General features: G+C 40.5%; 1 protein-coding gene across 1 annotated transcript; it reads right to left on the reverse strand.

Annotated features, from left to right (window-relative positions):
• Positions 1–1,459: 1,459 nt before the first annotated feature.
• aif1l (allograft inflammatory factor 1-like) lies at positions 1,460–15,656 on the reverse strand. The gene is made up of 6 exons (XM_084935631.1): positions 15,478–15,656; positions 15,221–15,282; positions 13,576–13,642; positions 8,297–8,338; positions 7,440–7,602; positions 1,460–3,203 (listed from the first exon to the last, which is right to left on the reverse strand). The coding sequence occupies exons 1-6, from the start codon at positions 15,500–15,502 to the stop codon at positions 3,116–3,118; spliced, it is 447 nt and encodes a 148-aa protein (XP_084791757.1). The 5' UTR covers positions 15,503–15,656; the 3' UTR covers positions 1,460–3,115.
• Between the last annotated feature and the right edge of the window lie 721 nt (positions 15,657–16,377).

Genomic DNA, 16,377 nt, shown 5'->3' on the forward strand with positions numbered 1-16,377 from the left:
CAGTTTATTACATGCAACAGTGGTTATCATTTTAATTAGAGACAGGCTTATTATAATCCTACTGGGCCCGCCTGTTTGCATGCTTGTTAAAGTATTGCTCATTATCCTCTACTCTGTTCCACACACAGGCAGCTGCTCTCCCCCCTAACAAGGAAAGTGAATGGGCCTCGCATTTCATACAGAGAGCACAACACATTCAGACCAGTTTAAGGGACTGTTAATGCTCACATTATTTTACCTGTTCATGAAAACAAGCAAAACGAAAAGCTCGTGAGGACAAACAAGTAGCCTAATGCACTGAGACAATGACCCAACTTAGTGTGTACACCCAGATTCTCTTATGGTAACACACATCACTTTTGTGTGTGTGTGTCCATGCAATACGGACATGGATATCTCCAAATTAGATAATTTATCACCTTTTTCTGCATTTGTCAGCACTAAGACAAAGGATGTGCTGCAATCTAGCACAAGGATTCCCACTTTAATGGTCTGCCAATCTTTATGACTGTGGTGCCATTCAAGGACACTCACCTTTGAATATACTGTAGCGAGATAAAATTACTATGTGAAAGTGAAATCTCTGTTGCTGTGTGGCTGCTGCTAGATTCCAATCCAAAGTGCAGACTTTCGTCTGTAATTCAAGCAGTTTCACAAAACTGTTTAGGAATTACAGCCATGTTTCTACATAGCATTCAATTTCCAGAGACTCAAATAGTTGGACAATCTGAAATAATGTTTAATATTATAATAATGTCCCCATCCTCCCCCTGAATGCTGTTGAGGTGGGAGTTATGGGGATGGGGGCCTCTGCTACACCTTCCCAGCGCACAGCCAGGCTTCAACTTACAGGCAGCAAGCCGAAAGGATACAAGGACACCTTCCCCTGCCCGCCGCCTCTCACTGAGGGCAACTCCAGATTGGAGTCCAGCCTCTCTCCATGAAAGTCCAAGCCATGCATTGAGGTGAGGCGACTCTCAACCTCATCCACTAGCTCAGATTCAGAAGACATGTCCCAAAAGCCAAACCTCGATAGCTGGAGAAAGCACTACCAGGGCCTCTGCCTGACTCACTTTTGCAGTCAATTATTGCTTATAGCCTTGAAACCACTGACATACTTAAATGATGGTTTCCTCTCTTGATATGTTACACCTTCAGTTTCTGCTCCTTTGGGGGTCTCCTCTGCCTTCCGTTTTATTTCAGTAAATGAAAAGCAAGCATATGTTGGGCTGACTTGACCCCTGAATATCTCATTTCTTGGTGATGAGAAACAAGCGTTGCTTTCTGATCTGCTTCGCAACATTTGGCTGAATCTGAGCAGGTGTTATAGCCCGATACACTTCAGGTTTCATCTTGCTGGTTTTATCAGCATTCACATCATCAGTAAACTCTAGTTACACCTACAGCCATACATGCATAACCTCCACTTTCTGACAAATGATGTGCTATGATTCAGATGTAAAAGTGGTTAATGCAATACTTTTGAACCATTTTTATTAAAGCAAGAAGTCAGCACTTAAATCACTTCGTTTGATTTAAAAATCCACTGGGCTCCTGTACAAAGGCCAAGTTACAAAAACTATATCACTGTTCAAATACTTACAAAACTAACCATCTGAAACTTGCTAACCCTAAAATCTTACCAGTTTAAGACAAGTTTTGCCACAGTGAACAACTCAACACTTGTGCCCAGTGTAAGAAGACTTTTAATTGCTTTGGTGTCTTAACAACACTAAATATGTAAAATAACCACCAGACGAAAGACAAAGTATCATAATGGTGTTAAAACATGTTATGTGTCAAAGTACCAATTTCACAGTAAATACTGTTTGTTAAAAGAACATTTATACTGGGGAGACAAACACAGTCATAAATTACTTAACATGTAGGAGAAGAAACCATGTTAGAGATAAATGGCTGGCTTATGGAACAATATGAGGAAGACAACTCGACAAAGACAAATAACCCAATATCAGGTTACATTTTTTCAGTGGCATACAAAATAATGGTTAAAAAAAAAGGGGGGAAAAAAAAGAACAGAAAAAATAAATCCACCATATGTGAACCTCACTCACTCAGAATATTGTGGAAACCAGTAACAAAAACTACATCAGACACTTCAACAAACATCATTAAAACTCTCACCAAACACTAAATGATAGCATCTCACGGTTTTCTTGAATTCATACACTAAAAGGACTGCTTGAACTGAACACTAGTGTGCACTCCCTCCTCCAAACTGTGTAAGCTCTACAGTATCTGCATTTTGAGGCACTTGGAAATAATATGATTGTACGATGTGTAGTATAATATGTACATCTGTTCTGCTTGCGTGCCTGTATGTCAAACTTAGACTAGCGGTTCTAAATCGAGTCATATTTACTGCTTTTCAAGCCACATAAGGACACTGAAAGTCAACAACATGCCTTATCCTTTTACTAACATTGTGACTCACAAAGTACAGCAAGTACACACATGTACACCAGTGGGTTTTTTTTTTTTATATATCATAAAGTGGGAATGATAACTTGGTTACTCATTCCAGATCAGTACTTTGACTCAAAAGGTGCTTTAGACCCAGAGGAAGTGGGTAGGGCTTGAAATCTCTGGCATCTGATCTGAAGCGAAGATGTTGACCAAGATAAGCCTGGCAGGAATGCATGAAAGAGTGCAAAAGTGTGTTGGAATAAACTGTTCATTTTCCTTGTGCTTTTCCAAAAGCATACTGCTCTAAATCATTAAAATCAATGTGTCAAAAAGAAAAAAAAAAGAAACAGACTGTGGAAGCAAAAGAGACCTCTGGAGAATTTTAAGTCTTCCCTTAAAATGCAACCATGAAACACACTACAAAATGTAATTTATCAAGCTGATTACAAGTTACTATTATCACTGCTACATTTTAATTAAAGGAGGGAAAAAAGAGGAATAAAATATTCACAGTCAAACAATTTTAGTGAGTTTTGGGCTCAGTCTTTCAAACAGAAAACTCACACACATCATATATTCACAAAATGACGTTCTTGATCACTGGTCCCACATGAACACGACACTCTACATTATTCCACATAGCTATTGATGGTCCCTCAGCTCCTTTAGCAGCATGGAGGCCTGACACTTAAGGAAGGCTAGCGATGTCCCGCTTTGGAGGGGGTCCGGCCGGCTTGCAGGGAGAGCCATTGGCTTTGTCTTCAAAAACCAAAACTCTGTGGAGAGAGAGAGATGAGTCATGGGCAGTTAACACAAGATCTCCATTTAATGTTAATTTGAGCGCATCCCAGCAGGGAAGTTGCACCCTCTATAGGTCCACCACAGGACCAGCAGAGCAGTATTTACATCATTGTCACCATGCGTAATTGCAGCTCAATGCAATTATACATGTAAATATGATGAACATGGCTATCTGAAGTTCAAACCCAGCCTCAGAAGGGGAACAAAGGTGATTTAAGAGAGTGTGAACATGACAGGTTGTTGCTGGTCTGGGTATTTCACTTTTAAAGGCTGATCTACTGGGATTTTCCCACACAACCAGTTGTAGGATTTACAAAGAATGGTCTGAAAGAAAATATCCAATAAATGTTGATGGAAATCTGTTGTTAATATAAGAGGAATATGGCCAGATTGCTTTAAGCTGATAGGAAGCCCAGAGCAACACGAATAACCACTTTAACAAAGAAGAATAAAGAACATCCCTGAATGCACAACAGGGCAAACCTTGAACCAGATGTGCTACAGCATCAGAAGACCACTCCTGTCAGCTAAGAACTGGAAAATGAGGCAACAATTGACACAGACTCACCAAAACCGGACAGAAGTTTGGATAAATGCTGCCTGGTCTGTTGGTTTCTGCAACATTTGCCCGTAAAAGCATAACTCTACCCTGTATCAGCAGTTTAGGCTAGTGGTGATGCAAAGGTGTGGGAAAAGTGTTCATCACAACCTTTGGACCAATTAGCACCACCTGAGCATCTTTTAAAACACCACAGTATTGTTGCTGACCAACTCCATCCCTTTATGACCACACATCTTCTGAAGACAAGATAATCTGTCATGTCAAAGCTCAAATCATATCAAACTGGGTTTTTGAACATGACAGCAAGTTCAATGTGACCACCAAAATCACCAGATCTCAATCCAATAGAGCATTGGAATGTGGTAAAATAAGAGTCACACCAAAGATGTGCAACTGGCAAATCTGCCGCAACTACGTGATGCTATCATGTCAATATGGAGCTAAATCTGAGGAATTGTTCTGCACCTTGCTGAATCTGTGAAATGGAGAATTAGGACAATTCTCAAGGCAAAACAGTACCCTAATAAAGTGCCTTGGCATGTTCCCCTCAGCACCACGGAGAGAGGCATAAAGACTGTAAAATATTAATTTAGATGTAAATTTAAAAGACTGACAGTAGACACGGGATGTAGCAGTCAGGCAAGAAGCAGCTGAGCAATAAGTGAAAGGAATGGAATGAAAGGAAACCACAAAAGGACCGAGGGCAACAGTGGTTTAGACTGGACACAGCACAGTGAGTGATCTGACAAGAGCTATTCAGAGCAAATGCCTGCCTTTAACTTCCTTTTTTGGAAAACTCTGCAAAGCTCCAGTAAGCTCATAAGGAGTAATGATCCCAGTGACGAAACAGGCACTCAGCAACTCAAACTCTGGCACATTCCTCTGACCACTACTCTCACTCATTTTTCTTCACACTTAGGACTTGTCTGCCATTCTACCCGTCACCACTAATATTCATCAATGTAATGTTTGAACTGAAGAGTTTTCATGGCCATTGTGACCATGTTCTGTCAGCATAAGGATTTGTGATTTTTACAGAGATGAGCACACATCTGTATTTTTCCCCAAAGTGCAAGCATATTTTAAAAGGGGTTGAGGTGGGAATTCTGGCATCTTAATAGCAGATGGTCAATAGTTTCAAAGGGAGCGACTCACGTGGACTTGGATGCCTGTGCAGCCAGACCAGCTGCAATAACATTGAACAGACTGTTTAATTTTATGGCATCTATGTGTGTTGTTTAATCAGTGTGACTTTATTATCTGATAAAGACTCCATTACACTTCAAAGAGCAAGGTCTCCTTTACTGCTCTCCTGCAAGACCTTTAACAAATCCCTACACGGCTCCTTTGTCAATCAAAATCTTGGTCTAACAAATTATGACTGTGTCTTCTTTTGTACTTGTGCACTGCACTAACACTAACTTAGCCCAGTTGCGGCGCTTGGTGTCATTCATTGCCCTCTAATTACAACTAAAATCAATTATTGTCCTGCCAAATGCTTTGAATAACACCATTCTAAAGCGGTTCTGTGGCCTCAGCTTCTCCCTCTCATATCCTCTCGAGACAAAAACAACAACAACAAAAAAAAAAAAAAAAAAAAGTAGGTTGCCATTTGAAGTTTGGAAAAAAAAAAACAAAAAAAACAAAACAAAACAAAACAAAAAAAAAAAAAACACAAACAGTAGTAGGGGTGCAACGATACACAAAATTCACGGTTCGGTTCGATACTTTGGTGTCACGGTTCGATATTTTTTCAATACAAAAAAAAAAAATGTTCATGCCTTTTTAATTTGTCATTTATTAAAACGATAACTATATATTTTAACTCAAAAGTACAGTTTTTAAATTTAATGTTGCTGAAACAACAAAATAATGAAAAAATGAATGAATGAAAAAAAAAATAAATCTGATCGAGAAATCACTCATCTTTGGAAAAGAGAGTTTATTACAGAGAAATGGCTCTTTCCAAAATAAAAGCTATACTATACGCTTCTTCTGGGCTATATTCTCAGCAGCATATTAAACATATCAGGTCCCCATAAGGAGAATCATGTGCTAACAGCTGTCTAAATGACTCGGGTAAAGTTTGTAGCATGCGTGCTTGTTGTTTTTGTCTGCTTCCACTTGTCTTTGCACTAGGATGATATCGACGTAAATGTGCAGTCATATTCGTTGTGTTCCCACTAGTGCTGTCAGCGTTAATCTCGTTAAAATGACATTAACGCCATAATGCGGCAAATCTCCGTTAACAAGTTACCGCGGTTCGCCCCGTGCGTGGGGCTGGACGGCCAACACGTTAACGAGCTAACTGCGCTAACGCACTAGTTCCCACCAATTGAGCATTGCGTGGCACATCCGACATACTGTTTTACCTTTGTCCATGACGCGCTTACCATCAGGGTCATGCTTCACATGAAAACCAAGATAGTTCCAAACGCCAGATCTGAATGAGGGTGGGGGAGGCTCAGTTTCGGGTAGCGTTGAGGAAGTTGCCATGTTGCAACTAGCTTAGCTTCTGTCTTGCTAGCTTGCGCTGCGCTCAGTGGATCTGCACTCGACAGTGCAGCCTAGGCAGAGTAGTCAAACGCAGATCCACTGAGCGCTCAACACAGACAGCATCGTCAGAAGAAAAGTTGATAAAATAAATAAAACATTTTGAATTGTTCGATACATATGCGTACCGAACCGAAAGCACTGTATCGAACGGTTCAATATCGATGAGTATTGTTGCACCCCTAGTTAGTAGTTAACCATATAGATAATTATTTCATTTTCTGTAGAACAAGAAATATGATATGCATGTATTACATATATTAGTGATAAACGTTATTTCTGGATGCAACAACAGTCTTACTAGAATACCAGCAAGCAGACAAGAGAAGCAGGAAGGGATTTAAATCTTTATAAATAGCAGCTGTGGGATTATGGGATACACTTTTGAACAACATTTGAGTGTTGTTCAAAAGTGAGGAGGAAATGCTATGCATTTTCTCTGCTTGCTGTTTTTCAGGATTATAAGATTTGTCTGCTAAAGGGTCCAGCCAGCTTAGTCCAGCAGAGCTGACACGCAGCAGCCATTACAGGCTCTAGCTCCTGTAGGTTGACCTAGTGCAAGGCTGCTTTAAAAGGCTTACACTGGCTACATTAACACATTTAAAAACAGGTGCACCACTTTTTCCACTGGGGAGCATGAAAAAGTTATTATTACATATTCTATAGACACCATTTCTATTGTAAAGGGTACATTTTAATGACACAGTATGGTCAATTTTGGTGGCTTTGTCAGGCCTATGCAACCATAAGTGGTTAATCAGCCTATTCTCAGTACCCTAAGACCCACTACAGAGAGGGATGAGCTGACTATGGATAGGCTACAGAGATGGGTTTTGTTATCATGCTGATTAGCAGCCAATACAGCATGTGGGCTGTGACATCATCCCTTGTCATCCCTGAACCCCCTGCTGTTTAAGGAAGCAATTGGCTGACACAGCACACAGTACATATCCTCCCTATTAGACATGCGAACACAAGCAATGAACCAGCACACAGTCGTACATTAAACAAAATATCACTGTTAAAAAACAAACAAACAAACAAAAAAAAAAACTCCAAACACACATGCACACACACTAAAAGGGGGTTTACTTACAATTTGAGCACAGCTGAGCGCTTGCCAAGCATCATCTTGACAAAGTCCCTGTAGTTAATGGTGTTGCTACTGCCGCCTGTCACCTCCACGATCATTTTTTTCAACTCCAAGTGGGTCTTGGGCACTCCCAGTTTCTCCATCATCCGCTTGAGACCCATCAGATCTGAGACAAAGTGGAGTTGACAAATGGATCCACGATTAGCAGGAAAAGGTGAATTGCTTTCCTATTTATGTACAAGTCTTTCTTTTCCACAATAATATGAAGAAAAAAAAAAAAACCTTTCAAAAACGCTAAATTACATCAACACCTACAATAGACTTGACTAATTTTACACAGAAAGTTTCAAGTATTTATCACACAGAGATCGTTTCTGTCTAACAGTTTTATAATGTCTGCTTCTGACAGAAATACCACTTATTTCAGCTGTAATGAGTTTAAAATACATTGTAATGATTTGGTAAAAGTGCTTCTGAATCACAAAGATATCTGTGCAAAATTTTGGAAAACCAATATTAATTGTGCAGAGACCAGAAAACTGAATAGGGGCTGACAGGGGATTTCTAATATTATTCAGATATTTTGCTGACTGGGGAAGTTTTATAGGACATACAGGAGCTTGTTTTAGGAACCCCAAACAGATCCTGACACTACAGTTGGCCCCACACCTGTTCAAAACCTTCCACAACAATGGACAGAACAGTCTCACTTCACATGCAGCACACAGCAAAGTAACATGAGCCTGTTTAAATCCTGCGCCCACTGGGGGCAGACAACACACACACAGTATTAATTACTGTTGCCTCATGTCAACATGGGCTTGAGCGACAGTTGTTATCTGGGTTGTTTTATTACTCACCAATCTCTCCTTGGTCGTTCAGGTCAAACTCAGCATATTTATCTGCAAAACAAGCACAGGAGATTATTACCAACAGTGGTAGTTCATTCACCATCCCCCACACACATACACACCTCGCAGTACAACACTCACTAACAAGCACCAACCTCCAGAGAGCATATTACATGTCAGCAAAACAGTTAGCACACTCTGCCCAGTGATCTCAACATCTTACACTGTGCTGACAGCTGACCTAGCAAAGACACAAACAGCTGATAAGGACAGGTGGGTTTTTGTGTGTGTTTTCCCACATCTCTGAGCAGGAAGCAAGCAATCTGGCAGCTGCAGGGAGCCGTGGCAGCCAGATTAAGAGTCAGAAGGTCAGGAAGTTAAAACAGTACTTCAAGTTTAAACAGAGTGAAAAGAAATATGTTTGTGCCCTAAATCACCAAGCACAGCAGCATACAGACAGTTCATGGGCTGTGAACAAACAGACTCTATACCAGGGGTGGGCAATCTCAGTCCACGAGGGCCGGTGTCCCTGCAGGTTTTAGATCTCACCTTGGGTCAACACACCTGAATCACATGATTAGTTCGCTACCAGGCCTCTGGAGAACTTCAGGACATGTTGAGGAGCTAATTTAGCCATTTAAATCAGCTGTGTTGGTTCGAGGACACATCTAAAACCTGCAGGGACACCGGCCCTCGTGGACTGAGATTGCCCACCCCTGCTCTATACTCATTTCACTATAAAGAAACAAAAGTTGTAATTACTGAACATTCTAGACACTAACACGTTGTCATTGTTGAAAACACTCCCTTAACAACTCCTCATTAGTGTTTTCAGCTAAAGAAAAAAAAAACAACTTGTTATTTATGCGATAGAATAACTTGGATGTATGAGACCAAATGTTACAATTTTTTTTAATTAGCATGAGAACCTTCACAGACAAACATTTACCATTAATACTTGGAGGGAAACTCTTATAATAGATGCAGTGAAAACTTTAGGAGAAATAAATCTAGTATCATCAATTTAGCATCCTTCTAAATGTCAGTTAGGGACACAATCTCTGCAGCTATGATGGTGAATAATGATCTGAAGAGTTGATGGTTTTGGCAGCATTGTGACATCACGAGGTAGCTGACCTGTGACCTCTTTGAATATAAAATGTTGAATTGAAATTTAATTGGTTTTTCTCGAGTCTAAGTGAACTATTGGGTCAAATCTGAAATCCCTAAGGAGATATCACAATTGTGAGAACGGGACAGATGGAGGGATAGCCTGAAAACATAACGCCTCCAGCCGCAGCTCTAATAGGAGCATGAAAATCTCATCTAGGACTAAAACAAGTCATGACTTTCATCACTGATAAATCAGACATTTCTTTTCTTCTTTTTTTCCTATTGAAAAAAAAAAAAAAAAAAAAAATCACTTTGCTGTATCACACCAAAAGAAAATTCACACATTTTAAAACATGGAATTGAAAAAGATTGTTGCTTTTTTCAAGCTTTCATTTCTAAACTGGGATGGAATGAAATGGAATTGGCCTAAAGATTACTTTTGGTATATCATCTAATCTAAGTGGTTTTAACCACAGACAGGCTTAAGAATAAATAGTAATTATTAACCATTAGATTTGCATTCACTTATAAAAGCACAACAGAAACATGTCAATGAACTGACTGCTTCTTTGGAAGCGGACATTTTTCCGCTTCTGCCTAAATTTTTCTGTTCCCTTTTCCCTGGAAGAGCACTTTAGTCAGATTACACTTGCTATTTCTGTACCACAATGGGAGCTGTGTGTGTGTGTGTGTTGGGAGGGACAGAGAGAGGGTACTGTGTTAACTGAGCGAACCCGTGGGGAGTGGGACGGGACAATGCCGACCCTGTTCGTAAACTCTGAGGAGTGGGCCTCCGCACACACATGCGCACACACACAGCAGTTTTTGAGTGGGCCACTTGTCGTAGTGCAGCCTGTTGATCATCTGCAGCCACAGAAAACGGCTCAACTGCACAAAACTCAAGTCTTCAGTTGCTCCTCCAGACCCAAATTCTTTTGGCAAGTGATGCTAGAAAATAAATGGCTTCAAATTCTCAAGAAAGCCTTAAATATACTTTATTTTTTTACTTTTCTCTGACATTCATAAGGAGGTCTGAAGTGTAAGTTTGATTTAGACAAAGTTGTTTGTCTCCCACCCACTTAATCAGCTCATCCAAAGGAATTTTCCATTTTTAAAAAAGGAGGGTGACTTGCTGATAAAATAGCTGCAATGGACGGTGACCGCACTGACTTCCTCTGCCACTTTGGCCAACAGATAAACACAAGGATTTCCCATCACTTTAAAAGACCCTAACCCCCACGGCAGATGGCACTGTCAATTAGCTTCTGTTTAGTCAAAATAAAAACCACCATCTCCCCCCCCAAAACATAACTTCAGTTTTCTTTTTGATTAGTCTGAGAGTGATGAGAAACAAAAACAACCTGTGGAACTCTAAGCAGAGGTACAGTGCTAGTGTTTCTCACACTCTCTCACTCACACACACTTTTTTCAGAATTAGTTTAGAAAGGGGAACTGCTAATGGCTAATTCTGAGCAAATGCAGGCTACATACTTTAGCTCAATTGGTAGTTGATTATCAGCACCATCTTTTCATTTTAGTCCCAGATTAGTCTGTGTTTACTTTGCCAAGTGGCCGCAATTACCAGGCAAGCGAACAGAATTTGTGGTTGCAGAAGTTTGTTTTATTTAAACTTTTTAACTGTAATCAAGTGAGTTAATGGGACTGAAAAACTCAGACACAGGTTGATGCGTTCTGTCCTCTTTGGGCTTCATTATGGGCAGCAGTGGTTCAGGGGGGTAGAGATGGTATGACTGATGGACTGATTCCCTAGCTACTCCAGTCTTCAAGATACTGAACTCCGAGTTTCCCTGGACACTTCTCCACAGCAGTGTGTTCACAAATGTTAGACAGGGTGCTTAGGTATGAATGTGTGTACTGATGATTCAACACCGATACTGGTATGTATTGGACATGGCAGGAGTTGCATCGGTGAATCCCTTGGGCTGAAGTAGCTAGGGCTGTACTCTCCAGGTTGATTAGTGGACTGGTTTGTTAACACAGTCTCATTTGACCAAATACTCATTTGTTGGATAACTGCTGCTGTTAGAAGGAGAAAAGATCTGTACCGATGAATACAATTTATGTATGTACAATGCCTGAGACTAAGGCTACGTTCACACTGCAGGTCTTAATGTTCAATTCCGATTTTTTGATCAAATCCGATTTTTTTGTCTGGTTGTTCACACTACAAATAAAATGTGACAGGAAACGCGCTCCAATGTGAACTGTTCACGGCCCTAAAGCGGCCCACATGCGCAAAAGAAGACATCACATACAACACGCTCCGTTTAGACCCAGACCAAACAGTATTGTTTGACTGATGGCCCTTAATATAAAGACCTGTTTCGGACTTTACATTTTCCAATTTTGCTTGAAGTTTTAAAGTTTTTTTGTTATTTAAATATGGCCTAATAATTATCCTTATTGCTGTTTTAGAGAGGAGCAGTGCTTCAAAGGATAGTTGCAGATTTCTGTCAGAATCTGCAGATTAAACAGTACAAATAAAATGTTCACGTTTCTCCAACGTTGTCTTCCAAACTAACATCTACACTGGATGGCCAGGAAGCGTTCACGATGTCGTCGGGCGCTTCTCCGGCGCTGATAATTGGCGTCTGTCTTGTGTCAGTGACGAAAAAGACGTATTTAATGCGACATGACCATTCACACAACAGTCGCTTTCTAAAACATCAGATATGTATCGGATTCAGTACCACATACGAAAGTGACCCAGATCCGATTTGAAGGTAACGGATTTGTGCTGTTCACACTGTCATACCATGATCGGATATGGGTCGCATGGGGTCAAAAAAGTCAGATTTGATGCGCTTTTGCCTGCAGTGTGAAAGTAGGCTTAGCGTGTGAGAATAATAGAATCAACACTTTTTGATATATTTGGTCTAAAAATTGTCCCCATCCAAAATCTGGTTGTAAAACTTAATTTTTCATTAAAACTGAAGAAAAATTTCACAGTTGTAATTGCTCAGAGCATGAGGCTTATTAGTGTTATTGCTCATTCGTTAGAGTGCTGAAATCACCAGCTGAAACAGCTCTATTTTAAGAAATCATATTAATATAGGAAAGCACACATTGGTCAGCTCCAAAACTGTTATTTCTGTAAAGTAACTTTGTTAATGTGATTTAATATGTTTCACACACTATATTTTCATGTTTTTTATATTTAATTTATGTTAATAAGGCCAGCAGCCTGAGTACCCTGTGGCTGGTTAATTTAATCTAGTGACTAACTGATAGGAATAACTACATTCAGCCATGAAAGTAGTAACAGGTGTCCAAAAACCAAACAAATCAATGAAAACATCAATATAGAGTCATCTGAATATGCAAAATTAACTTAAAAAAAAAAACAAAACAAAAAAAAACCTGCATTGGGTTTTTATATAAATGTTAAAATAAAATATGACTACATTGTATCTTGTTTTTTTGTTCCATGTGCTGGGTTGCAATGAATCGATCTGACTGGTAGTTAAAAGCAGTGTGACCTTTAAGCCTCTGGGACAATGTGGAAAAGACAGGAGGGGGGGAGGAAAAAAAACCCAGCAAACCTCCCAGGACCCTGGTGCTTGGTCCCATTTCTGTTTATATATTACTGCTCCATTTCCTCCAGCAAGCATGCAATGCAAGTAGGACACTGGAGCATTTTCTCTTCTTCATTTCAATACTTACGCTGTTTTTTTACAATAAAACTGCTTTTTTGGTCTGATGTGAAACCGATTAAAAAACTCACACCGACTGTAAAAAGAAAATAAAATCTTCATGCCTTAAATGTAAACGCAATATCTGTGGAATGGGGAAGGAGTTCTTTTCTAAATTGTGCAACCCTTATTCCTGTATTCAGCAAGTATCAATGTTTTTACTCCTGTTCCCAGGAGCTAGGAGTTTACCCAGGAAAGCTCCGAATATTGCAACAACAAGCAGAGTCACGCCCCGGCACATTCCTACCAGGCCACTAAGGACTTGGCCTTACAAATGTTTTAGAAATCACAGCATTCTGTCTTTCCCACAGAGAAAAACAAAATGCTGAAGACTAAAGGATTGTGTGTGTGTATATTGCCTGCCAAATAAACAAATATTTAGGCTAACACAAAAGCCAGGAAAAGCCCCAGCCACACCACCGCAGATAGCCATCAGCTGAAGGAAGGGCTGGATTTTCTTACTTTTGAAACCTTCCAACTTTTCAGCCAGGTCTTCTTCATCACTGTATTTCTGGTCTTCCAGGTACTCCTGAGAAAGAGGAAGGGGGTAAAACAAAAGTGAAGCTGGTCATAAAATGCAGGTTTTACAAGTTTAATGAAACTGGGACTACTTTTTCATCTTCCTTGTTAGATTCCAGCGAATTCCCCACACATGAACAGAGAACTTTCAGCACACCAAATCTGACTGTGTCCTGTCCAGATTTTGAACTGGAGACCAACGACTCCCTTTACTGTCGTTACTTATCACTGTGTTCATTAAGTGGAACACCTCGCAAGGGTATAAAGCTGCCAGAAGGGAGCTAATGTAATGAAATTATAATGATGCAACATGGCGTGTGGGAGTCATCCACAATCCTTGCAGGACAGAGCGAGAGCCAGAATGACAGAGCGTGCCGTTGTTCTTCGCGCTGACCTCTGTGTGTCTATCGAACTTGCAATTAAGTGTAAAGAGGATAAACACCACGACTGGACCTTTATCAGGGATGCCTGACTCAGCTGTGCTGAATCACACAGCAATTTCCCACACAGAAGTGTCCTGCTAGTTATTTACGTTATGTAAACAAAGGGAGTGCCAGTTTTATGAGTCGTGAAAATCTATAAGGAACGGTTAAACCGAAATACAGATATATGGATTACACTTTACATCTATGAGCAAATTATAGTCATTTTATTTTGTTTTCGGTCATGAAAAACAAGAAGAACAGTGCCAAAATTTACTTGTCACATTTACATGTCTTGCACATGTTATTAGTTCCTCATTATTGGAGCCTTAATAAGAAAAAAAATAAATAATAGACTAGTGATGCCAGAATACAGAACAGAAGCTGAGATTTGAGATCGGGAACTACAAGATGCAGTCATGATAATACAGCGGAATTAAATGGATGTCACTGTACAAAAGAAAATCCTGGATTTAATCACAAAATAACTGATATTTTTAGACAGAGCCGCTTAGGAACCAGGGGTCATTTCTCTAATGAACAAATAAATACAAGCAGTGCGTAGTGGCAACTGGGACTGCTGTGCAAATACATTACTGTCACTGGCTCCTTTCCAAGTGGCCTGCCTTTTTTTATTTTTATTTTTATACATATATGTGTACATTTTGCCGCAGCAGTGAGCTGATGACATCCAAAGCAGAGGAGGAAAACAGAGATTATACAGATATCTCGTCAAACTACGGCTGACGAAGCGTGTTAAACAAAGAGCTCATTGTAACACCTGTTTCCCGTCGGCACGAAACGCGTTTTAAACGTTTCCCACATTGATATAATCGGGACAGAGGGAGACGTTCACGGTCCTTTAGCACGGAGCTGTGTGACAGCATGCAACCATTCAACAAGTGCACCCCAGACCCTGCAGTTGGTGACGGGGGGAAATCAATAAAAATGCATCATCAACAGCATGGTCACGGCCAGCTTCAAAACACGAGACAGTGGCGTTTTGATTTCTAATTCACCGCACTCCTGAGACAGTTACCCGGGAATGCACCGAATCCTCAAAAACGAGGCCAAGGCCAAGTCAAGTGTGCGCGAGCTCATTAAAATTCAAATTACCGTGAAGTGCCGTTAGAGAAGCTCGCGGCAAATAAAGAGAACACGCGTACCTGGTTTATTTCTTCCAGTTTTTGCCTTTGCTGGTCCTTTAACAGCCCGAAAGCTTTTCCACCTGCAAAACAAAAGAAAGTGAGGTTATTTTTTATTAAATAGCTGGTTAATACTAACACAGGCTTAGCCTGTACTGTAGCCGGTCGGCCTGAGATGCTCTATTGTAAAGACTAACGTTAAGCTGCAGCTAGCCACAGACATAAGCAGATGCCCGCTAAAGGGGGGCATGGCAGTCCGTAACCATTTTATTTATTACCTTGGAGATTTTTACTTGAAGGCATCCCGGAATTTATCTGTGATGTAAAAATCCAGAAAATGAAAAAAAAAATTCCGAGCCAGAAGGCTGCCGCAACTGTCCGCCTGGGAGATACTCCTATTTAGAGAATGGGCTCAATAGGCCACTCACTGCACCGGTGTCAAAACATACACTATTATCAACGGAACATCCGATCAGTCCTTTCAAAACAAAACGTTGAAATCCCAGTTGATTCTGTTCTTCTGGAAGTAGTGTTTTCAGTGGGAGAAACGTCACGCACGCACTGAACTGGAGAGCGACTCCTTCAGTCTCAGCTGACTTTATAAACAGCACATTGGCTTAATGACCGAAACTAGCACCAGTGACTAACAATGAGGTCAGTTTCATGACTGACCGTGAAGTCAGTTTCATGATCAAATTGCCATGACTGCAATCGCACATTGTAAGATGGTAAGGGTGATCACTGGCCTGTAGGTGTGCCTGCAGAGCTCTTCTGTGTTGTTTCAGAGTTCTAGCGTGCGGTATGTTGATGTTCGGATTTTGATTACTTAATCGGTTGTTAAAATAATGAAACAGATATTAATCAATGACTTCCAGCTTTCCAAAGCCCAATGTGAGGTCGTGAAATACCTTACTTTGTATTATTTTGCCAAACGCAAACGCTTCCCACTGAGACATATGGGCACAATCTGCATCAATGTTACGAGTCCATTTAAAACTCCACGCACATTACATGGGACAGCCACATTTCTTCTACTTTAGTAACAATCTGCTCTTATTTTGAAAGGTGAAATATCCACATTCCGGTATCACGACGCAGAAACGCTCCTTTCGTAAGTGATGCGCTGAGTAAACTGGAACGCCTTCGCCATCACGTGGCCTCTGAGGACTCTGCTCACA

Source organism: Perissodus microlepis, chromosome 7, assembly GCF_051167445.1.
Source record: "Perissodus microlepis isolate ML-2025 ecotype Zambia chromosome 7, ASM5116744v1, whole genome shotgun sequence".
NCBI lineage: Eukaryota > Metazoa > Chordata > Actinopteri > Cichliformes > Cichlidae > Perissodus > Perissodus microlepis.